Source organism: Antrostomus carolinensis, unplaced genomic scaffold (assembly GCF_000700745.2).
Source record: "Antrostomus carolinensis isolate BGI_N321 unplaced genomic scaffold, ASM70074v2 scaffold17066, whole genome shotgun sequence".
In the NCBI taxonomy this organism is placed as follows: domain Eukaryota; kingdom Metazoa; phylum Chordata; class Aves; order Caprimulgiformes; family Caprimulgidae; genus Antrostomus; species Antrostomus carolinensis.
The window spans coordinates 341-26,382 of NW_010321357.1; the positions used below are offsets into that span (position 1 = coordinate 341).

The 26,042-nt window shown below is 37.5% G+C and overlaps 1 protein-coding gene across 2 annotated transcripts in view; it reads right to left on the reverse strand.

The window, feature by feature from the left end:
• Nucleotides 1-2,453: 2,453 nt before the first annotated feature.
• Nucleotides 2,454-26,042, reverse strand: part of CLCN3 (Cl-/H+ antiporter 3) — a 38,827-nt gene continuing 15,238 nt past the window's right edge. The window contains exons 4-13 of one of the 2 annotated variants that reach the window (XM_010169904.2): nucleotides 23,736-23,923; nucleotides 22,926-23,048; nucleotides 20,905-21,111; nucleotides 18,493-18,573; nucleotides 16,731-17,276; nucleotides 12,470-12,656; nucleotides 10,729-11,127; nucleotides 8,229-8,445; nucleotides 5,851-5,926; nucleotides 2,454-4,163 (exon numbers count right to left, since the gene is read on the reverse strand). In XM_010169904.2, the coding sequence (XP_010168206.1) occupies nucleotides 4,005-4,163; nucleotides 5,851-5,926; nucleotides 8,229-8,445; nucleotides 10,729-11,127; nucleotides 12,470-12,656; nucleotides 16,731-17,276; nucleotides 18,493-18,573; nucleotides 20,905-21,111; nucleotides 22,926-23,048; nucleotides 23,736-23,923 (2,183 nt within the window). In that variant the 3' untranslated portion in view covers nucleotides 2,454-4,004. The remainder of the gene's footprint in view (nucleotides 4,164-5,850; nucleotides 5,927-8,228; nucleotides 8,446-10,728; nucleotides 11,128-12,469; nucleotides 12,657-16,730; nucleotides 17,277-18,492; nucleotides 18,574-20,904; nucleotides 21,112-22,925; nucleotides 23,049-23,735; nucleotides 23,924-26,042) is intronic. The other variant, XM_010169905.2, reaches the window with a different exon arrangement.

Sequence of the window (26,042 nt, forward strand, 5' to 3'; positions counted from 1 at the left end):
CCTGCCTGGCTTCTCCCGCGGCCGCCCACCTCATGGCACCGCTCAGGCAGACGGCAGGCCACTGGCAACCTGCTCAAATCCCAAAGGTGTCCCTGCTTTTCAGGAAATGATTGTATTTCCAAAGGTCCCTTCCAGCATAAACTAGTAAATAATTCACAATGTAAGTCAGAGTGCTTTAAAAGTGTTATCTCAAGTTTTTAACCCCAAAAGGTATTTCCAGTTCTCAGAACTGCATGCCACATCTAGTGTTGTAAATTTGAGATCCCCACTCCTTTCAATCAGCATATAAATATTCCACTTACTCAAACATAAGCACAAGCATACAGGGACTTTTCCACTGGATCAGAATTTTATGTTTTATACATACAAAGAGGTACTTTATTGAAAATTCAGTCTTGCTCCCCCTTACAGTTTTATGTTCCAAGCAGAAGAGACCTTCAATATTCATTCATTGTAAATCACAAAAGTAACAAAGTATTCACCTTTCATATTGTTACTTAAATACCAAATCTGCAAAAATGAAGACCTTAGTATGAATTTTTCAGTCTTATTAACCTCTAATTGAGAAGGAAAACTGTTACACCAACTGAAAAAAAAAATGAAGTGCTGCACATTATAAATAGACACCATCAATGCATGTCTAACCATGGGGGTTTTTTTAAAGAGAGGTATTAGAAATGTACCATGTAGAAACTATGTAATCCTGGCTTTCAGATGGTAAAAGCACCATCAACTTTTAACTCTTCTAAATCAGGAAGCCAACGATTCCATAATCATAGAACTAAAACAATTTTTAAAATGTCTGTTTTGGAAAGAAGATACCTAATATTGATCTGATCGATTGGGTTGATTTGTCTACAGATTTGTAGCCAAGTACTAGGCAATACAAAGACCGCACCTCCTCCTAAAATTCATTCTTTTCTTTGTTACCTGCTTACTAGTTTTTTATGTAAAATTACAAGCTGTTAATTTTCTCTCAGGGGAAATAAATACAAAAATCAACACCAATACTGTTTGTGAAAACTGAGAAAACAGGACAGAACAATAAATGGTCATACAGAAGTTTTTAATGTTTGATTAAATCATCACAGTAATCAGCATTTTTACTGTAATGATATGCAGCTCTACCACACTATTATAAATAAAAACATTAAGATCAATATTAAATACAGCTCTAGGCAACATCACAGTTTAACAAAGAATGCATTCTTCATGAACCAGTAACTGAATGTTTAGGGGTCTTTTTTAAAAAAAGAAAGAAAAAAATGCTGACACTTTCCCCCTCCTATCCACCACATTTTTATTTTTTCAAATTAGTAACTTGAGTAAGGCGCTCAAAGTTTTACATTAGAAAACTTCTGTTGCACAGCACAGGCACACATACTTCATTATCAGAACCTCTAACATATGTTTACCAGAAGACATTTTGAATGTCTCCAGGGAAAGCTTAGCAGGTGAGAAGAGCGAACAGGGATGCACAATTTATATGCAGCACTCGGGATCCATACTGAAATTATAAAACACAGCAGGGGTGTGAACTGTATTTTAATTCAGAGAGTACAGTCTGTAGAATTAGGTGCAAGTTAAGACAGTACACACAGCAGTGTTTTATGAGAACATCAGGAACAGCAGAGGTTTCAAACTCATTTAAAGCAATTTTGATGTGTAATGCGTTTATTTTCTTCCACTGTATAAAAACATTGGAAAACAGAAATGAGAATCACAGACAACTCCCTGAGCTGCCTCGATAAATGGGCCAAATCCCGCTCTTCATCAAGTTTCTTCAGGCTTATGCAATGTAACACAACAAATTCTGAACCGCCAGCACTGACTTCATGTGGAAGAACAGAACTAATGGCTGCAACACTCCCATTTTAACACAGCCCGATTCCCTGTTCCAGTTCCAAACCCATTTTTAATACAGGGGCTGATCAGCAAGAGCCCACTGGCACCTTTCACTTTCTACTAGTTCCAGTTGCTGCAAGAGATGAGATGATGACATGTAGATGGCAGTTTTATATTCAGAAAAACCAGTAAAAATTTAGCAGAGCACTTAAGCACAGACATTATTTTAGAGTTTGCCAGAAGTACCAGAATTTTGTTTCAGTATGTTACTGTACTTAAGATAAAATCATACCGAGTACTTTGCAAATAAAGGCATTTGAGGTAACTGTGATGAATGCCTTAGAGATACCTTGGATTATTACTTGAGACTTTTATCATTTATACTTTTGCAGTCTTGTGGGCATAACTGTTAGAAGAAGGAAATTTTATCTAACCCCACATTATAAAGCATGATTTTTGTCAGCCAGATTTCTTACTTTTTTTTTCTCCCAACTTGAGGCTTATAGCATGTTGCCTTTTTTCCTCTGCGTGCGTTCGTGGTGGTGGTCATTTGATAAAATGAATATGAAACAAATTAATCCAGTGACTGGAGAGAAAAAAGTAAAGAAGTTGGGGATCTGTCCGTCCACCTGCTAGCATGTGTGCTGCTGCTGAATTTTAAACCCTGCCAAAGTTTCAAGTACTGGATTCAGTTCTGCCCTGCTGCTCATCTTCTGTGGCTACCTATCATTTACACCTCTGTATACTTTGGAAAAAAAAATAGAGAGTCAAAAGCAATCTAATAATTATAGTTGCTTTCTTCCTATTATTTTTTAAACCCTGCAGTTTTTTAAAATAAAATTTTAATATTACTGTTCCAGTTATCTGCTAGTAAAGGACAAAGGAAATCTCAAGGTAACGGCAGTGAAAGTTATATTTGAAAATGATCTTATATGTATGTTGGATCATAAAGAAACCATTTTGTTTAAACCCTTCATCTAGTTGTAAACATTTGCTAATCCTCCATTAATTGCAGAGGATCATGAATTATTCTATAAAATCACATTAAAAAGGTAATTAATTAGTTATGTGAGATATTAACTGATTCTTTTTTCATAATTCTTTAATCCATACAAATATAAATAAAGAATGGTAAAACTCCAAGAAAATTAATATACATTTAGTGCAAGTTATGAGTTACGTTTCTTCCTACCATGTCAGCAGTGGAACGTCGTTTGTGGAGAAGAAAAAATAAAAATTACTGTTCTCAAATTTTACAGGGGGGAAAAAGATCTCCAGTGTTGTAGCATGCAGTTTTTACCAGATACACATATACAGAATTGTTCCAGCTCTTAACTAGTAGAATAGCAGTATTTTTCCTTATACTGCACAACATTGGTATATATCATAGTGTTTTCAATAATACAAAAATTGCATAAGACCAGGTCACATTATTCATATTTTCTGCAGCAAAAACAGCATTTTTCTTTGAAACACCAGTTTCACCTGGTTTAAATTTTTCTCATATCACAACAGCACATGGGCTGAAAGAAGTCTCACATGGTTCTTGCACGGTATTACCTGTTCAATCTGTTTTTGTCGCAGTGGCTCTGTATTGCCCCAAGCATTTCATGACGTACAAACTTACACATTTAATGGCACAAGAAAAACCTCCCTTCTTGCGATCAAACCTCAGCAACTCACAGTACATCTCAATATGAGAAAAAACTGCTTCAACAGGGCCCACCAATTTTAAAGAGGCTTTGTTACGGCTCAGGAGAGAGAGAAATAAAGCTCTTCTGGAATGTAGAAAGGTGATGTTTCATGAGCTAACACAACAGTTTTCAATGGTAAAAAGGGCAAGACCTTTCAGTCTCCGTAAGATGGCTCAATTCAGAATGATCCCTCCAGAAACAGGGACTAATAACACATCTCTTCAATGCTGAAGTACCAGGCTGGGGCTGGAGAATTGCGTTGCCTCGCACGGCTCACCCACTGCACTATCATGGCAGACCTGACGTCTCGGGACGCATCCAGTGCAGGACAGCAGCTCTCCCTTCCCATGCTCCCATCAACCTTCCTCCTCGCCACGTGCTCCCCCAGACCAACTCCTCATTTCCAGCAGCACTGTTACGCAAAAAACCCAGCTCTCGTCTCTGATTTTAGAAGTACTCCCCAGACTAAAGTGTTGTGCTATTCAACAAATGAACCTCCTCTTCCGTTTCCTCTCTCTCCTCAGCTATGGGTTTCAGTTGAACATTATTGAAGCGGGGTCTTGGTTTGCCGTCTGGGCCATATGACGGAGGATATCTTTTTTTGTTATAATGCCAAGGAGGCGCCTGAAAAAGATAAACAGAAAGTTGATATTAATCCAAGCAGGAAAATAATAAAGCGGAACAAATCTCTAGCCAAGTCATTTTTGTTGACAGGAATAGAGCAAAAGTAAACAGCCTGATTTTCTTATTTAAACAAAAACATTTTATTAATCAAAATATTGAGGAAACCACCGGTTTGTTAGAAGACAGCAATGCTGAGACACCATATCAGATGGTCTCTGACAGCTGTAGTCCACTTTAATAAAATACAAGTAATACAAGTAGAGCCCATGACAATTTTTGTTTAACTTTTTGTTTCTACAAAAATGAAATTTTGATTAGCATATGCCAACAAAAAAGTAACAAAGAGGGACAAAGAAAAAAGAGGTATGAAAAAGAAGTGATATTGATCCCATTTCATAAGGGAGGCATGTTCCAACCTAGCCATCAGAAGTGACGTATCGCTTGATGGCCAAAAATCCTGATAGCAAATCAGACTCCCCTTCCCTCCATTTTTAAACTGTAAGGATCCTCCCAGTCCGAGACACTGTCTCAGGCTGAACGCATTCATAGGAGCACACTGTATTAGCCATGAAACTTTTGTAAAATAAACAATAGTTAAGTAGTTTTTGGAGTTCACACCTTTAGGAAATAAATTGTGAATAATAAAAGAAAATTTTCATTTTCCAGTTTAGATACTGTGCTCGTATGACAGAGTCTTCATGGCTTTTAAAACGGTAACTCTGTGAAATATCAAAAAGGATGAGACTGTCCGAAAGGATAATATCACAGGAGAAGCAAAGAACAGAATGAATGAGCTGCTGCCTTTGTTATTCTGGTTAGTACGTTTCATTTTGTCTTAATAAAGGACGCATGAAATACTTGTGAAATATTAGCATAAAATGAGAACACAATTAGCATGTTTTGCACATAAGCAGCTAAACTTGGTGGGTAGGTTTAGTAGAGATGTAGCTAGCAACCCATGTCCAAATTATGATAAAGTCTACCTTCTGTTTAAGGTTAGTTCACAACATCAGGGTTAAAACAGTATCTAGATTCTGAAGTCAACAGTCAACATAGTAGCATGCCACTTAGTGGCTTAGGGCATCACTGAACATTTTATAAGGTAGTACATTAATTGCTGTAGGTAACAGCAGAAGAATCAGAGGCCTTTACATAAAATCACAGGAGTTTACTAAAATAAGAGTACTTTTAAAAAATCATGTTGATAAAGGGGGATTACAGGGAAGATCTAATGATGTGACACATTGAAAACATGCTTGGCTTTGCTTCTCAAAAAACGTTATACTTACGTTGCTATGTAACAGCTATTTAAAGCTGTCAAGATCAGAAAAATAAATTGGCATATATAAAAATCTTAATTTGCATTAGGAGGAGAAAAAGTTATTCCTAGCTGCGTGTTTTCCCACCTGGGGAAATCAGCAGATCAACTAGATGGATCTACGTGTTCTTAAGAACAAACATATCAGAAAGTCTATTGTTTACTTTCCTTTAATGTTGTGACTAACAGCATATCCATATTAACAACTTAATTTCTACAAAAGGATTTTGCACATAGTTTTATAGTTTAATAAAAATTTTTAGCATGAGTATTTATCAGCCGATGTCGTAAAAGCCCTGAACAGTTCACAAGTTTCATGCTTCCTGACTTCTAATGTGTCTAATTATGAGATCTGATATATCTAATCACCAAGGGTTCGACGTGCTGCTTTAGTTGCTCGAGATGCTCTAATATGTTCTTCTTTGTGATGATCCCCAAGACAATCCTGAAACAGATCATGTTATGCTAATAACTGTATGTGAAATAAAAAAAAAAAAAAGTTCTAATCATAATGAAAAAGGATTAGAGTAGAGCAAAACTAAAAGAAAAAATAAATGGTTGCAGGAAAGCCAATGAAATAATTAAATGAAAGATGATTTCAAAGTCAGTACCCTTGCCCAGACATTGCATTTTTTCTTTATCTCCCAAAATGTGGAACACAATTGGATCTTCAACCACCCCAGAGCAGTATGTTTCTCATATCAAGTACACATCAGGGAAGCACAGTTAATCCGTTCTTCCCATATTCATGTCTCTTCAGGTTTCAGAGACACTGAAACTAAAATCTACTTTATTTCCTTTGTTTAGTTGTTACTTCTCACACATACAAATTGCTATCCACATTTAAAAAAGCCACAGTAGATGAACAAACTATTAACTGTGTAAAGTCATAGCAATTGAGGTTTGAGGCTGCACTACAGAGCAGGGTTATCTGTTGTCCCTAGAAACAGACAAATTCAGACCAATTTCGCATTCATGACAGCATAAATCAAGAGCAACTCCCTGGAATAGAGAGTGAGGCCGAGTCGCTATGTATCTCTATGTCATCAGCACCACTTTCTGCACAGATCCTGTTCCAATCTGGACTGGAACTAGTAAATTGATGTGTCTCTTCATGTAGGTATCTTCAATTTGCAGGAAATTTGCCAAAATACTGATTAGTCCTTGATGTCCACATAGCTATATGACATGGCTAAATATCACTAGTACTAGGTATTTACTATCTGACCTTGTTGTAAAGGACGGTGTGTTCATGGAACGTCACAAGTTTGTAAATTGAAATAGGACAATTAATATGAATGCCTGAAATCAGCAAATTACTAAAGCCATACATATTTGCTCCTACTTTATCCAAAATTGTTAAAAAATTTATAGTACAGTTTGACATAGCTTTGCACGATTAAGCTTTCTTTAGAGTTGATTTTTGACATCAATGTCAATGTTTGAGCACTCAACCACAACAGAAACGAATAAAAAAAAATCATACTAAATATTCTTCACTGAAGTTTTATCAATTCAAATTGCCCTCCCCAAAACAAGAATAATTGCATGCCTGCACTGACTTCCAGATGTCAGAACATGATGTCCTTTCCACATCAGAGAAAGGTTTTTAGTGTGCTTCTGAAAACATCTACTCGCCATTCAATACAGGGAAGCATTGAAGAAAAAAAGAGCAGGAGAACACTTAAAATAAATGTTTTAAAATACATGTGTAAAAATAAACCTGGAAACCCATGAGGTATTTAAATACTTGCCACTTATAGCAGCAGTCCTTTTGCTGACAGCAAAACAAAGTACCACCCATATTTTAGGTTTGCTGGGTTTTGTCCCATGGACATTGATCCTAAATAACATGGATTAGCAGATAATGTTTCTCTCCCCAGATGCCTTAAAAGATACGCTAAAGAGAAAGCAAGATACTGTGGTAGGAGCTGCCATGTTGTGTGTCAGGTGTTTAACGCAAGAGATACAAGAAAGCGGAATGTTAAAGGAACAGCTACAGCAGAGAAAGATCATGTGAAAAAAGCAGCATTTTAAATAAGAGGCAATTAAAATGAACATTTATGTTTCCATGCCTAGGGCTGATTTATTTAGTGGGTAATCATATGACAGCTCCTTATAGTCTCATCTACAAACATTCTACATCTGAAAAATACTTTCTCAAAATATTTTGAAGTGTAGAAACAAAGGTTGCAGATTGAAGTTCCAGAACTAGTAGCAGTTATTTAGTTGTTAGTATGCCAAACACAAGAGCCTGGTGGTAATCCCCATCACTAAACTCTAGAAGAGGAGATACTGACTGGATCATTTCCCCCCTTACTTTTTACAAACCCAGGCATCTGTACATGTTCAATAGCTGATACATTGCCAGAACATATCTAAGGATGGGGAAATACAAGCCTTAGACTGTGCACCACAGAAGACTTCATTTCTGCAAGGTAAGTTGTGTCTCCTCCACATGCAAGTTGCACACACAAAACTTGCTGAATGAGACCTAATTTTTAAAAGAATATCTTAAAATGACTGAAGTTACCTGCCTGCTTACTTGGAATACAAAGGAGGAGTAAGAATTTAAGAGAGGTGCTACAGCTCAGCTCCTTCTTAACAAACAGCTGGGGTCCTCAGTTGCAGTACCATGAGTTCAAATACCATGATCCTGGAATATATCCTGGTTCAAATACTCTGATCCTGGAAGTGAAAACTGCTGTCTCTAACAAAATGAACAGCATTGCTGCCACTGTACTCACCCGTTGTGTGTTACAAGGCACTGCCTCAGACCCAGCTTTCGGAAAATATCCACCACTATTTCCATTGGTGTGTGGTCTGTCACGGTGAAAGGGCTCATATCAAGTATGCTTCTAAGCTTCAATGGTCGAGGGCTTTCTGCTGGAAGTGATGGGGTATGCTGGGCAAAACAGACCCTGGAACTGCCAACAATCCCTTCCTGCTTTTTTCTAGCACTTTCTTTAAGAAAAAAAGAAGAGGGAGGGGGAACACCAAAGGAGGAAGAATTTACATTTTTGGAGTAAGATAATTTAGTGCAAACACACAGAGAGATCAATCAACACTATCAGACTCTGAACTGATAAATGCTATTTTGATGTGTTTCCATAGCCACTGCTTTATCCCCAATAAATGTTTGTGCCAAAATCACAAAAGCCATCTACCATACAGCTTTAGCCATTCTTCAGCTACTACCTTTCTCACTCCAGTAAGTAACTTTTACTTATTATAAAGAGGTGGCAAGACTTTTAACATACAGGAAGCACATAGATGGCTGCTGAAAAAACTGTCAAGGGGAAAGCCAATCCCAGTTAACAGCTTTCCTGTCATGATTCCAATGGTTGTAATTATTGTTGGCTTGAAACCAAAGAACTCATCTCTGATCACTCTGAAAACTTGTCTTCTTGTTTATAATGAATTTATTTAGCTCTGTGTGAACTAGATCCTCTTCCCCTTCATGTCTTCATCACCGTGGTGACATCAGCATCCCTCCCTGTACCCTGAACTATTTCACACAATGACTCTCTTAAGGCAGCCAAAATCCAAGACCAAGCACTGTGCAATCCCAGCAGCTGAAATGAGTCTTACCTGTGAAAGTGTATTTGTTAGTAGAAGAATGTTCTGCTATTCCCCCATTTACTCTTAAGTAAACACAAACTTAAAACAGTATGATGTCTACAATAATTTCCAAGTTTTGGACATTCCTATACATCCTAGATAGTGTAATACCATAGTGTACACAGTATTAAGACCACAGGCAGAAGTTTTACTGAAGTAAACAGTCTTGTATTCACAAAATATTAAGAAAAAAAAAGTTTCAGGAGACTTTTTCATCTCTTTCTCAAGTGTCTTTGTAAAAGAGATACTTACTAATGCACGATTTTATGAATTACGAAAAAGAAAAGTAGCTGAAGATGCAACCTCCATCATTGAATTCATGCACCAAATGTTACAGTTTTGTAACATTTTATTACCTAATAATGATTTTTTCCTTTGGTTATGACAGTATCCTCAAAATCCACAGAATTTTTCGTGCTAGTGCACAAAGCACTGTCACAAGTATCACCCAAGTTCTAATACTCACCCAGAGAAAGAGGGCCTGTCCTAGCTTCAGCTGGTATAGAGCTATTTTTTCTTCTCAGTAGCTATAATAGTGCTGTGTTTTGGATTTAGTATGAGAAGAATGTTGATAATATACTGATGTTTTTAGTTGTTTCCAAGAAATTGAGGACTTTTCAACTTCCCATGCTTTCCTAGTGTGCAAGTGCACAAGAAGCTTGGGGGAGGGAGCAGAGCAAGAGCAACAGACCCAAATTGTCCAATGGCATATTCCGAATCACACAACACCACGCTCAGTATATAGATGAGGATTATCTGGGAAGCTCTTGCTCTCTTCTGGCATTGTGCTTTCAGGATTTCTCTCCTCCAGGATCGCTAGCCAGGGATGGGCCAGGCACTGGTCAGCAGGTGGTGAGCTACTGCACTGTGCATCACTCGTTTTTTGTTGTTGTTGTTATTACTATTAATTTATTTTATTTCAATTATTAAATTGTTCTTATCTCAGCCCACAAGTCTCCTTGTCTTTACCCTTCTGATTCTCTTCCCTACTCCCTGGAGCCAGGGGAAGGGGAGTGTGAGCAAGCAGCTGCGTGGTGTTTGGCTGCTGGTCGGGTTTAAACCACAACAGGGCCCAAACAGGGCTTGTGTGCTCACGGGCCCAGGGACAAATTTCCCATTACACAAACAAACTGAAAAACAGAAACCTAAAATAATTAATATTTCACTTATCTCTCCATAATACAGTATTAGTTGTTATAACAACAGTAAATAACATACTGTTAGAGAGAAGTATGATATATATTTAAATTTTAAAATTACTTGACAGTAATTCTCACAGAATCCTGCTGTTCTAAAATGATGATTACTCAATTTCGAAGAATGTTAATGTAGCATCACTTGAGGAAAAGAGATACTAGCAAGAGCCTCAAACCAAACAAAAATACCAGACTAGATGATGTTTTGGCCTACTTCAGTATGATTATTCTTGTTTTTATGACAGAGACAAGGAGATGAACTTCATTTCAGAGCCTGCTACTGAAGATAATCATATACTTCAATAAAAGAACAGCCTGTGCAAGGTATCTGAACCTGAAATACGTCTAGAAACACACAGAGGAAATCGTTTTAAGGTATAAAATCACTTAAGTTGGCATATATAATCATGTAATACTGGAAGATAATTACCTATTGCAATAGTTAAATCTCTTCTTAGAGCAAAGCCCACTAGTCTCTGCGATTCTTTTGACATAATAACAGGAAAACCATTATAGCTGGTTTCATTGATCAAGTTTTCTATGTCTTCAACTGTCATATTATCCTGTGTCAGAACTGCTAAAGGTGGATCGCTTCTTCGAGGTCTCATAACATCAGCAGCCAGTGTTGTGTGAGTAAATTCTTCCTTTGCGTCCAGGAAAGGATATCCATTCAGTCGGATGTGTGCTTCATAGATGCCTTCCCTACCAAAGGCATCTCCTACCCACTTACTGGTCATGACTGCAGCCATTAGGGGCACAATATATTCCAGCCCTCCTGTTAGCTCAAAGACAATAACTACCAGGGACACAGTCATCCTTGTCACACCACCTGCAAGAAAAACGGTAGCCAGTAACATCCTAAGATCAGATAACAATGCATTTAAAATTTCCTGCCTTCCTGTTGAGAACTACAAACATAACTTTGCCATGAAAGATCATCTGACAAACATCAATCTGTACAACACAAACAGAAGCAGACAGGAAAACTGAATACAAAACTTTTAGAAGTGAAAGTTTTTGGGGAAATTTAGGGAAAATTCCTAGAAAGTCAGAGAATAAAGGGATTTGAAAAATATGTGCAGTTCTTTCACTAAGAATAAAACAACCTATTTCTCCATACCACATCTAGGTTAAAGTTACTGAGAAATGCAAGGAAATAAAATGAGAATTTGGAAAAAGAATGGAACTAATGCAGGGAAGTCACATGTAGCAATTCAACAGCTATGTTGTCCAAAGGATTAGAAATTTAATGCTGTTTCTGAATCATAAAAGCTAAAGAGAATTCTGAGCTGATGAAATCTCTTTCTTGGACAAAGGGAGAAGACAGGGATTTTATTTCTCTTTTGTTAATATTCAAGACATTTTTTCTGCCAAGGTTTCTGATACCATATCTTCATTCAATAAAAGAATATGATCTTTCTTTCAATGCAATTGGAAGTGATCTAATAAACAATAACCTCTCCAAAAAACTATATTTGTACCACTAGTTTATATGGTCGCTCAAATGCACTTTTCCTTAAGGAAAAGGTCTACTTTTTTCCCAGAATCTGTACTAATAGCTTGCAAGTTTAATTTCTAAGGCAATGAAGTCATAAGCCAGGACAAGACAAGACTTTCAAAAAACCTCTCCTAGTTCAGGTGCCCAACTTACGCCTCCTTCCATGAAGCTGATTTTCAACAGTTTGTAAATCAGACTTGTTAAAAATATCTCAAGCTGGACTCCCCAAATCATCAGACACTTCTGAAAGTTTTGTTTGGATTATGAATGTCAAGAATTTTTTTTTTGCAATTCACGTACATGTGGCAGTTGATCACGTCACCTCCTTGTAATAATTTCAACAGTGCCTGTCTCTGTAAATCCTCTACTTCATACATTTCAAGAAATATTTTTCTGTCTGATGTACTAATGACAACTCTTGATACCAGAAAAAGAAAGCAAACAGTCCTATTTAAATTCTTCTGTTTCTCATTGATTTAAATTTCACGTTATTCCTCAGATCACAAGGATCCAACAGTCTCATGTAGAGAAGTGAATGTACTATTCTGAGGAGAGAGAAGTCCATATAAAAAGGTATTCCAAAACTGCACACATTTATATCCCCATTTTTAATCATTATTTTGGCAACATACAAGACACCAGATGCTTATTTACTGTGTTGTATTTTAGTTACCTAAGCACGCAGCAGCACCAACCATGGCATAAAGACCAGGTGTAATACAGTCAGCTCCAACTTCACACCACTCCTTGAAAATGAACCAGTCATGATGGTAGTAAGCCAGCTGCTCCACTGCAATTCCTACAATCCTTCCTGCTATTGCTCCAATTGCCATACTAGGTATGAACAACCCAGATGGAACCTGCAACAAAAGCAGAAGAAGTGTTGTCAGGCTGATGGGAACATACCTGATACATAGTTTTATAAGGGTGTTTTTGTTGGGTTGTTTTGGGTTTTTTTTGACAAAGTGATGCAAATGCTCAAATTGTCATGTTAGAAACATGTAAATTGACATTGCAAGGTTAGTAAAACTTAACAGAATGCTATTGATACCTCTGATCAAGCTGGTTAGCTGAATCCATTTTACAAGCACATTTGTTTACATTTTATTTATACAATCTATTACCAGTACAGGACAATAAATAGGACTCTCGGTGCCAACAGCACAATTTTTACTGTTATGTGTAATCTGAGCTGTGCTACTAGTACAGAGAAGTCTTCCTTACTATCTCCCATCTCCCTTATTACTTCCATGTTCCTCTGAGTCAACATTCACTTACTAAACAAGCTTTGCACATAGGACTACCTTCCCAAATTGCTTCCTAACACTGCTGTGAATTAGATGGCCAACTAAATAGGTGATTTTTAAAATAAGTTTTGCTCACTATATTGCAGTTTCCCATACAAAATTTTGTATACAGAATGCTAAATACACAAAGAAAGAAAAAGGGAGGAGAACTCCCATTGCAAAAAGCAGGTAACATATTACCGTAAAAAAAAAAAAGTTCCTACTGTAATTTTAGTTATTTAAACCATTTTTCTGTTATTAACTAAAACCTGAAAAGGCCACACAGCCTTGCCATACCAACACAGCTTAGTGAAATGTTATTGCTTTCATCAGCAGCTTCATAAGGAGTGAGTGTTCATCTGAGAAACAGCTGTTGAATCTTTCCAAAAATCATACTGGTGTCTGCATGACTCACTAAACTGGAAACGCCCGCTGCTTCTCCTCACAGCAGTTGTTAGTATAAAAATATCTTCTACGTGAGTGAGGTACAGATCTCACTACAAATAAGTAGTAGGATTTTTACTTTTTGTCTAAATGCACCTAAACCCATCTTGTCAAAATAACTTCATTAAAAAATTGCACTCCTGGTGTAACAGGGCACATAACTTGGCTTTTTTCCACTGTACTGCTGAGAAATTTCAGTATTGTGCAATCCCAAACTATAAGTTTTGCCATGGAATCCAATAGCTGGTGCAGGACTGTATTTCAGAATCTATTTGCATCATCATCATTATTATTATTATTGCAATGATGATTTCTAACAGATGAACAAAGGACAAACAAACAAAGCAGACTTTGTGTTTGAAAGCCAGCAGCACAGGTTTTGGGGAAAAAGTTTAACAATCCTTCATTCTCACCCTGACTTACCTAATATTTCAGTGTTGACAGAAGTAACTATTCAATCCTATCATTTTAGTGCAACATCCAAACTGTACATTTATACTCTACTGTTATTTCCCACAATTAATCATGAGTCTAAATCCTTTTCTAACTGTGAAAATCCAAACTTTTTCTTGAGTTAAATTCTTTTTTGGTGAACAGTTCAATAGCACCCTGAAAAAATAACATTTCAGGTATAAAAGTAATTTAATAAATCTTTGAAACTGCCTCAGATTCTAGTCTGCTACAGCAGCATGCCATAGGAATTCAGTCTCCACATGGAAATTACATCCAAAATGTTTCTGGTCCTTTGTTACTATAACATTTTACACCTACAGCTCCTTCTCTTCTTTCCATCATATGTGGATAATGGTTTCAAGACTACCTTAAGTACTATTTTACAGCTGTGTTTGTTTGCATAAGCCCCTGAATCACAAGTAGCTAAGTGGAGAAGAAGCTTCACTGAGAAGCAAGGAAAAAAGGTCAGGTTCTACCTTGTCTCAGCTTTCTTCTCCAGTGCATGTCAGCCTAACTGAAGTTACACTACAGAGAAAAAGATTTATTCTGTGGCACACATGGAATCTTTGAAACAAGCAAGAAATCAGGATATGGGTGCAACTTTCCACTTATTTGGTAGTGCAGTTGCATACCAGTCAGGTTCTGAGGCAAAGCTGTAATCCCACCCCAACTGTTGATCATCAGCGTTTAGACACAGTAACAAGTCTAGTGATAATAATCAGTACAGTATATGTACAAAAGCCTGAAAGGAAAAAAAAAACAACAAAGAAACCAGACCAAAAAATGCAAACAAACCACTGCCAGATCAGCTTCGTGGTGATCCTTGCTCATGGCAGTAAGAGCAGAAGGAATCACCGTGCCTCACAGGCAGCAGCTAAGTTGCTTTGCTTCCCTCACAGGACAATAGTTCCTGTAGGGGAGACAAGTGTGTTTGCACATGGCTACAGCTCCATGGACAGACCTGGACAGCCCAGATGATCCTTAATAAAGACTGAAATTACAAAGTCATCTTTTTCTCTTTTTCTTTCTTTCTTTCTTTAAAAAAAAAAAAAAAAATTTGAATTTTCTCCTCCTTTCATAGAAATGCAGCTTAAAATGCAAATAAATACAACATTAAAGTGACATTGCCTTCTCCAGATCTCCAGATACTGGCTGACATTCTAATCAGCCATATGCTTTACAGTTTCAGAAAAAATATGTGTAGCACAGTCCCATTAATTACAGCAGCATGACTCCTTGCTTATTGGCAAAGTGATAATTATATTCTTACAACTTCACAAAAATATTTCCACCGAGTTGCAGATGCTGAAGTTAGGAGAAAATGAACCAAAACCAAGTGTAAGTTCTACCCTTCTGTAATCTAGTGAATTCTAATACACAAAGTGGTGGCAATCCCATAAGAAAGAGCCAGATGCCCATGAACATGTGAATGGTAAGAAATGGTAAGTGCTTAGAAGGGCAAAGCCCTACACATTAAGTGAAATACAGTAAGTGAATACAACAGATTGGAGTGGTCACGTTATAGAATAATGTCTGAGATTTTGACCTATGGGAGACTAACATTTAAAATATACACAACTGATTTCTCTTACCTATCAACCCATATATGGAAAAGAACTTCAAATAACAGACTGCAACATTTTCTAATTTATCAACAGGCAAGCAACACAACACGATATTGTTCTATCAATTACAGACAGAATGACTGAGCTTGGACATAATCACTCCGCATTGTCTAGTGCAACAGCTCTGCTCAAGCAGGGTCAAGTACAGCAGGTTGTGCAGGATTGCATCCACTCGGGTTTTGAGTATCTCCAAAGTTAGAGACTCCACAAGTTTTCTGGACAACCTATTCCAGTGTTCAACGACCCTCAGAAGGTTGGGGGTTTTCTTATGCATGCAGTTACATGGAACAGCAATGCAGACTGAAAAGTTAAAGCCAGTTTAAACGCAAATCCTGCTTAGTGAACGTTCTACAACACATTTGTGTGAAGATACATGTGATAATGATGTACTTGCAAGAAACTATGAAGGGAGCCTGACAACACAGAAAATTATGAAGACATGACAGTTATATGTCATTCAGAAAACAGCCACAGGTTGGAGAGACACTGAGGAGAGCTCCAAAACAGATTTATGAAATGACCAGGAAAGACAAAAATTGTGCTGCTTTATACTAGAGAAGAAATTCCCATTACAGTCACATGAACAAAGCATGCTTTCTAGTCATAACATGCAATACTGGAAATTTCAGGAAGGAAAAAATCATCAGCTCCCTTTGACAGTCTGCAGTAATTTCATTTATGTGTTGAACACAAAGAGGGGTTTAAAAATAAACTTACAAGTTGTTCAAGAGGTATAGTCTTTTCTTCTTCCATGTAACAGGACTAGGGAACCTGAGTGGTTATGTTTGAGCTTCATCTGAACTCAGCTCTCAGAAATTTTAGAGTCATCCTTATCACTGAACCAGGCCCATACAAACAGCCATCCACCCACCCAGTTACTGTTCCCTATTAAATTTAGCAGACATTTCTATTAAGCTGAACAAAGGGCTAGTTTGAATTTAATTAAACTTAGTATTGTTTTCTGTAAGAATTGCTTACTAATCAATGGTAAAAAGACCTTTTTTTAAAAGAACTACACATGAAGAAAATTCTATAAACACAGCTGTTAGATCTGAGAGATGGAAAATGAGAAAGGCAGTAATTAAATAATCACAGAAAATGACGCAGCCACTGCATTCACACTTACCTTGATACCAAAGGTGAAGACTGTCATGATTATTTTAAATATGAGTGCTAAACACAACTGCCATATAGCTGAATAGACTCCAGTGCCTGCTGGACGGTCAGGAATATCATCTACTATTTTGCTCGCATTCATATCGTTTCTGTAGTCACAGAGGGAGGAAGATTCTAATGGCCCACAGTCTGTGAAGAGCTCTTTAATAAGCTCACTGGTGTTTAGCCTTGTATACGGATTAGGAAATGCAATGACAGCTGTTATTGCTGCAACAATAATAACCTCCAGGACAGGATACTTCCCAAATTTCGTAGATTTGCGTCGACGACACCATGCAATGTTTGCTCGGATGAAAAATGCTCCCCAGAGCCCACCAAATACTCCCAGAAGAATAAAGGGAAGCAGTTCAAAAAGATACCAAGGAGTGTGATATTCCACATAAAAAAGAACTAGGCGGCTATTACCAAAAGGATTGATGGACCTTAAAACAAATGCAGCTACTAAAGCAGCAAAAAATGATCTCCATAAAGTTTTCAGTGGGAAATAGTAACTGACCTGCAAAAGACAATACATGAGAATTATTAGTGATTCAATTAAAAATACTGGGAAGACTGTTTTAGGCACGTGTTACAGTCCTGCTCTTCACATGGTACATGCTAAAAAAAGTACTTTTACTTTATCAGTATTATTCCCACCATTTTGAGCACCGATGCTTCAGCACATGCTACATTTTTACAAAGTTCTACAACAATTCATACTTTTATCAGTTTTAAAGACAATACTGAAGCAGTATTGAAACCACTACTGTTTTAAGACTGTTAGGAAATAATGCATAGCAATTTATGTTTAAAAGTTTCTCTGTTTATAAGTATCTCTTTCTAGCAACCATAAGAATCAGACTGTGTACTCACTGTTCTCATTTCCTGCTAATACTATTTTGTCTCCATTCAACCGACATTGAAAGGTTTCTGGCAGATGTGTTATTTTTATGATGTATAATTACAACATTAAAAAAAAAAAATCCTCAAAACAGAGCATGCAGTTTCCTACTTAGGCCCCACATAGCCTGATTTGAATTTCAAGAGAGCTTTTTTGGAATTTTTTTGGCAACAAAGGAATTCCTCAAAATCCCCTAATGATATAGCAAAATTATACATGAAATAATATTTTGCTTCCTTTTTTCAATTCAGAGATTTTTAGATTTTTTTTTTTTTTAATGCTAATGATTTAAATAAGATTCTTATGTATTTTGGAAACAACTAATGAAAACTCATTTAATATGAAACATTTCTTGGAGAAGAAAGCTTGGTTGCCTTGGAGGTCAGTTTTACAGTATATTTGCCTTTTTGATAATTAATGTACTCAATTGTGTTTAGTGCATGAAACTTTAAGAAAAGTAATGTTTAAAAATTTGTTTCACAAAACTATCAAAGAGGTTTCTGAAGCCTCTTTCAAAATAAGAGCTCCAATTTTTTTTGGTTTTTAGAATACACTCCTAGAATGAAAAACTGCTGTATCTTTATCTGTATGTAAACTGTGATTATTAACGGACTCAGCCCTTGTCCTGAAAATATATAACTGAGAATAAAGAAAAGAAAGAATATCTTTAGGAGTTTGCCAGTAACAGCGACTCTTGACTTTGAAATGTGGGTCCAAAAATAATTTCCTTCTTAGGAAAGACTCTGCAGCTTAATGGAATCTGAGATTATTCATGCTAAAAGAGATACTATTTTTTTTAATATCTATCATTTAGTGCCATCTCTTGACATACCTCCTCCAGACTGAAAAGGACTCCACCAATCGGGGCACCAAAAGCTACAGATACTCCTGCTGCTGAGGCAGCTGACAACACCTGGAATAGAGCAATGGTGAGGGGTTTTGTTGCAGTTTGTGAAAGGCTTTAAACATGAAGAACAGAATCTCATCACAGTTACCAGTTTCTTCTATGTTCTATCACAGACACACAGACTTGCTAACAGAAAAGCATCAAGCAAGTGTATCAGAATGCTCATAAGATGTGGCCAGTGGTCACAGCAGCCACTGACCCGGTACTAGCCATGACAAACCCAAGGATGCTGCTCAAAGCCTCCCCAGCAAAGCGCCCAAGTCTGAGTCTACGCTTCAGTATGAAACTGCTGATATTTCATTTTCAAGAAGTTATAGTAAGCTTTCTCTGTGCTAGATGTGTGTGTGAGACCAGTCCAGCAACCACAAATACTATTCAAGGGACAAAAATCGATGACAGACTACAGAGATTTTATGTCAGTCCTGGAGATTTGTGCTCAGTAGTCTTCAAGTAAGAATGTGCAAAAAGATCTGAAGCGAAGCGAGACTAAGAGAGAGATCAAGAGGAACTGAAGCAGCAGCTGGTCCTACAGCATCATGGATGAATTATGTTCAGTGTATGAGGATGGTTAAAGTGCACGCTATTTATAACTATATCGGACAAAGTCCTTGCAAGAACATTGACCCCCAGGCAGTAGCCCTTACACACCTGTGGAAGAGTACACAGAGAAACTCAAATAATTATTACATTATTCTGAGCTAAGCAGCTAAACCATAGGTAAGACTACACAGCTTTGAAATAGGAAGTGAACACAAATTCCCCATGTTCTGCAGTCTCCTAGAAGCAGAAGTTGAGTCTGAGAACTGAGGCACAGCTGGGATGACACCCTTTTTTATTTTACAATACCAAAATGTTATTGAATTAGTAAGGATGTTAAATCTTGCTACTCTCTGTGACTATAATTGCTTTCATCAGCATGGCTCTCTCTCTTGGGTTTATGTGACCAGGTTTTGGTAGCAGGGGGGCTGCAGGGATAGCTTCTGTAAGATGACATCAGAGGCTGCACCCACGTCCAATAGAGTCAATTCCAGCTGCCCCAAAATGCCACTGCCCAAAGCTCAGCCTGTCACTGATGCTGGTGGTGCCTCTGTGATAAAAAAGGGTAAAAAGCACAACACAGCAGCTGTGAGAGAGAGGAGTGAGAAAAATGCAAGAGAAACAGCCCTGCAGACATGAAGGTCAGGGAAGAAGTAAGGGAAGGAGGTGCTTCAGGTGTTGGAGCAGATTCCCCTGTAGCCTGCAGAGAAGACCATGCTGATGCAGGCTGTCCCCCTGCAGCCCATGGAGGACTGTGGCAGAGCAGGTCTCCACACTGCAGCCTGTGGAGGACCCCATGCCAGAGCAGGCAGATGCCAGAGCAGGCATATGTGCCCTGAAGGAAGCTGCAGCCTATGGAGTCCACACCAAAGCAGGCTCCTGGCAGGAGCCACAGCCTGTGGGGAGAAGCCCATGCAGAAGCAAGTTTTCTGGAAGGAACTGCAGCCTGTGGGGGATCCAGTTCCTGAAGGACTGCACCCTGTGGAAAGGATCCCTGCTGAAGCAGTTAACAAAGGACTGTCTCGCATGAGTAGGACCCCACGCTGGAGCAGGGGAAGAGCATGAGGAGGAAGGAGTGGTAGACACAAAACGTTACAAACTGACTGCGGCCCCCATTTCCCATCCCCTTGTGCCACTTTGGGATAGAAGAGTCAGGACTGAAGTTCAGCCTGGGAAGAAAGGAGAGTTCGGGCAAGGTGTTTTTAGTTTTGTTCTTATTTCTCACTATCTTACTCTGTTATTAATTGGCAATAAAGTAATCTTCCTCGAGTCAACCCTGTTTTGCCTGTGATGGTAACTGGTGAGTGATCCTCCTGTCCTTATTGTGACGTATGACATTTTCATTTTATTTTCTTCTGCTGTCTTGCTGAGGAGGAGACAGAGGCTTGGTGAGCACCAAGGCTAACCCACCACACTCTCAGTAACAACAACAAAGTGAAATAGAGCAGAAACACTGTTGTCACCAACCCTTTCCCAGGAATATTTTGTTGATGGGTTCAAAAGTCCTCTGCTGTCCTCACAACTGAAGACAATCAACAATTATCAAAATGCAGATCCAAGTATAGAAAGAATTTAAGTAAAATCAAGTGGTCTCTGAGGTGGGAGAAATGCGAGCTTACTCTGACACAGAAACAATTTAACTTGGAGAATGCTAGGGATAATACATTGTTCTTAACAAAATAAATAACATTGAAAATCCAAGCCTAAACACTGTCCAAGAGAACAAATACAATCTTTTAAACAAAGGTGTAAATGCACAGATATTCAATACATTCTAGAAACGCTTTTGTAAGAACATACCTCTCTTTTCTTAGCTTCATTTGTGCTGTACTTTGGAAAAAGGTAGGAAAAAATATTCCCACAGCAGCAGGCAACATGTACCAAGGGACCCTCTTTTCCTAAACTCAAACCTGATGCGACAGCCAAGACTAAAGTAATTGTTTTTATCATCAAAGTCCACTTCCCCAAGTAACCTCTGATGATGAAGCCACTCAAAATAGTTTTTATCTGGAAGACAGAAAAAATATATGTTATTTTATTATCCTTTCTTCAGAAAACAGTTACTTTTAGCTGTGTAACTTCTTCAAAAAATTCTCTTTAAATTACTAACTTTATCAGACTTAAAAACATGTATTGTTCAGATTGCTACACTGAGTCCGTCTGGTTGCCAGGGGCTTTCTATTTGCAGCTTACTCTTGAACACTGGACAATAACAGAGAATTACAGAATGGTTTGGGTTGGAAGGGACCTTAAAGACCATCTAGTTCCAACCACCCTGCCATCAGCAGGGACACCTTCCACTAGACCAGGTTGCTCAAAGCCTCATCCAGCCTGGCCTTAAACACTTCCAGGGAGGGGGCATCCACAACTTCCTTGGGCAACCTGTTCCAGTGTCTGACCACCCTCACAATGAAAAAGTTCTTCCTAATATCTAATCTAAACCTACCCTCTTCCAGTTTAAAGCCATTTCCTCTTGTTCTGTCACGACCTGCCTTTGTAAAAAGTCCCTCCCCAAGCTTCCTTGTAGCCCCTTCAGGTACTGGGAGGCCGCTATAAGATCTCCCCGGAGCCTTCTCTTCTCCAGGCTGAACAGCCCCAACTCTCTCAGCCTGTCCTCATAGGAGAGGTGCTCCAGCCCTCGGATCATCCTTGTGGCCTCCTCTGGGATTGCTCCAGTAGGTGCATGTTGAACAACATTATCAATTACATCTAGTAGAAAATTAATCTGCAGTAGCTTCTAAGACTGCATTCATTGGTTTATGATGGAAATGATCAAGTGAAAGTCAGAAAACTCACAATGGAAAAATAAACCTGAAAGAACTATCCTCATGGTCATCTATTGCAGCAATATCACACTTGCACCAATTTTACCCCTCTCTGTTTTTTTTTCCTTATGTTTTTCCATCTCTACATAAAAATTTAATAGATTTTTTTGACGTAAAGATGGAAAAGATCAGCCTAGAAAGATGCTTTATTTGCCTCAGGTGTTACTTTGCCTAACAGTGTTATATTACTAGCCTGGAAAATATGCCCATATATCGGAAATAATATAGTTGTCATAGGAAACAACAACATGTCTATAAATAGGATATACATGAAACACTGGGCAGCTGTGTCTAGAAACTAAAGATTAGCTAAATTTGGAAACCAATTTAAGATGAAATCTCTTCTGGAATAATTGCACAGTACTCCAAGCTTATTCAGATGCAGGATTCGTCCTTCAACTTCTCCAGTACATATACATAAAGAAATATTTACAGAATGACTGGAAAAGTAAGACTGCCCACAGTTTGAGTTTGGGTTTTTCCCTCTCATTCTGTGTAGAGTAGCAGACAGAAATTGCAAAAAGAATAAGCTTTTGAGGATGTTACACATTTTACTTTGTGACTGTCTGATGGTTTGTGCTAGTTAAGGCAATTAAAGCCAGTGCAACAGAAGATCAATTGCTGTATCAAAGGACTCCTATTTTGTCCATGAACCACTGCTCTCTTGGGGAGCTTTGGAAATCACTCTTCAGAAGTCTAGTCTCCTAAGCTAAATGCTTCCTTAAAAAGTATTCCAGCCAGAAGCATGCGGCAAAATCTACAAAGTCAGGAGATTCTCTGAAACTTGGGATATTGTCAGGAACAATTAGCAAAATTACATTATTCCAATTTCAATACTTGTATTAATGTATTTCATCAAAGTCACAGAGCACTCCCTCTTGCCCTCCCCCTGATCCTGTAAGTCAGCAGCAATTTTCACATTAATACAAAACATCGATGTGTGCGTGCGCGCGTGTGTGTGTATATACATAAATATATATAAAAATTAGGCCTCACCTCAGGTATCCCTGAGCCACAGGCATAGGGAGCAAATACCTTCACCAGAGAAACTGCTAAGAAGGCAAAGCTCAAAGCCCAGAAAATGTACATTATGTAGTTCATTATGTACGAACCTGGACCCTAAAAGCAAAACCAAAAACAAGTCAGAATATAAATTTGATGTAGGAGCAAAATCACTACTTCAAATAACCCAAAAGTGCTCTTACTACAAGTACACTTATGCACATATTTTGAGGGACAGTAATTATTACCAAGGCAAAAAAGAGAGAGCTTTGTTTGAAAAGCATAAAGTCATGACACCTGGACATCAGCAAAGACTGGATTATACAAGGTAGAAAGTGTTCTAACACTTCATCTTAAAAATAAAAAATAAATATAGGACAGTTGTTTTTTTGTTTTGTTTTGTTTTTAATAGCTATTAGCTGCTAAAATCTAGTGAATACTGAGTAAATAATCTTTATTTTTAAAATGTTGTGGTAGAAAAAAAACAACTCAATATATTCTTAGTTATTGGAGATCACCACATTTTATTTTTTTTTTATGTATAGCCATGATCAAGAACAGAAACTCTCATGTTATTAACAGTTCTATACTCTCATAACTTCCTTACACATTCCAAGCCCCCTTGCAGTGCATGAAATGCACATTTATTACACTATAATCTAATAATCAATTCCAATGCTGAAAAATGGAGCAGACAGTACAAGCCAAATCTGTGTCTAGTACCCTAACCTTAAGACTGTTATTTTCTTTCTGTGTTCAGTCAAGTTGTTGAGCAAGACCATCAAAGAACGGGTATATACTTACTTCTGCTTGCCCAATTATTAGTTCTGCCCAGGTTTTCCACTGTGGACATTTATCCCTCTCTTCAAACGTGGTCTCATTTGAACCCCAACAACACTGTTCATGGTTAAACCACAAAGCACTAAGGCAAATGCCTTCCTTTAAGTCAGTCATCCAGTCAGCAGCAATGTCAATTAATCCTGCCAATGCCCCTGTTGTAGAAACAGTTTTCTATTAATATTCTGGTAAATAGGAATAACACATAAAGTTAAAATTAAGAAATCTACTGGTATTAATTGATGTAAATTGAAATTACAGAAAACCTAATTTAAAATATTACTGATTTCCAGGAATAAAGCCTATCTGCAATATCGTAAGATTAGTATTTGTTGAAGAATCCAGTACCCTGTATATTTCCTGAAGTTAAAGGCATCTTTTTTATTCCTTTTTTTCCCCTATGCCACAGTTCAACAGTCCACTGAAACTAAGGAGTTAAGGATCAAAAGAGGACCGATACATTTTTGTGATGAAAAAGACAACAGACCTTCTGAAAAAACTACCTTGCCATGCCTCAGAGAACTCACGAACTATTCTACTATGTTTTGTACAGAACAGCATATTTCAAGAAAATTATTCTCACCATGCCAACAACAGTTTGAGAACAATAAAAATAAAACACCAAATAAACCCGGATGGCATTCACATGATCCATATAAAAAATGACTTCATTCTGTAACATGTAAAATTTCTACTGCAGGTAAAAACAGTATAGATACTAAGCAGTTCACAAACTCAAAGGTTAAGAGGGATTCTGTGCTGTAACTGCATGCAGAAAACTTGCTGAAGAGTCCTCAAAAACAGGGCAAATTACTTAAGAAACTGCTTCAAAGGATTAAAAAATAATTTAAAAAATCCTTTATTTTATAAAAGTAAAATAGTTTTTCATGGTAGCAGTATACTGAAAAACTACTTCTAAAGTCAATATTTTTGTGAACATGTACAACTGTTAATTACTTATAATTTGCTATTTTTAAGGTATTAATCACTACTAGAAATAGCTATCTAGAGACAGCCACAATTTACTTGTGTAAACTGGCAGCAGAGAATTACCTCCGATTTACTAATTTATATTTACTAATCTTGACAGATCCTCAGTTTGAGATCCTGGGCCAACAAAAGCCAAAGACAAAGGCAGTATTTCAGTAGAACAAAATTTTAACCAAATTAACTGAAATACATACATCTCCCCATGACTGAAATCAAGGTTGTACCATTTAAGGTTCACTACACACATACAACAGAAAGCAATTGAAACTGAAAAGCCTAGGAACGTTCACAGCCAGAATTTGCTTGCTTTGTTGCTCAGAAACATAGCAAAGCAATTTTAACACACATAGCAGCTTGGGAGGTGGAAACACAACACTGCATGTTCCCAGCCCAAACTATCACAAGCAATTTCCAGTAATTATACACTCTTAGTTTGTACATTCAGAGGTATATAAACATGCTACAAACTTTGCATATATATTAATTTATATGTGATTTCTGAAAGTGATTATGTATATATCTCAGCAGTAATTATACAGTTACCATGCCTTTTTAACAGGCATAGCCATACTCTGCAACTAATCCAATTTTCCTAGCATTTAATCTAAGATCTCCATTTAATATACTTTTTTGGAAAAACTGGGCACATAGTTTGTGACTTCTAACTCCTCCACATTTTGGTCACTCCAAACTATGCTGCTAGAAAGCAGCACTGCATAACAGTGGGGCCACAAACAATCAGATTATCTTAGCTGTAAAACTCACCTTAAAACACATTAAAAAGAAAAGAGCTGAAGTAGAGGCCAACAAACTCTACCGGTTAAAGCTAATATTTCCTGTGTAACAACCTCTAGAAAGGTATGATATAAACATATACCTAGAATTTGCTCATGTATAAACACATGCTTTAAAAGGAAGTGTTTTTACCAAAACTACACATATACCAGAGTTACTTTTTGGATCATAAGGAATAAGCTAGTTCCTAGCAAAAAAACCCCAAACAACCAAACAAAAAACCAAACAAAAAACCAAACAAAAAACCAAACAAAAAACCAACAAACCAAAACAAATTAATAGCAGAAAAACCATCTAGCACCATCAATTAATACACTTTCACAAGAAATCCTACAGGAAAAGAGCAAAATTTAACGATCTCAATCACAGCAATCACAGGATTAAAGAACATTGATAGCTTAGTAGATGGAAGTTCAATAACTCTGAAAAACTCTCATTAAATTCAGTGAGGATTTTCTTTTCCATTTGATTAGCAATCCCACCCCCACC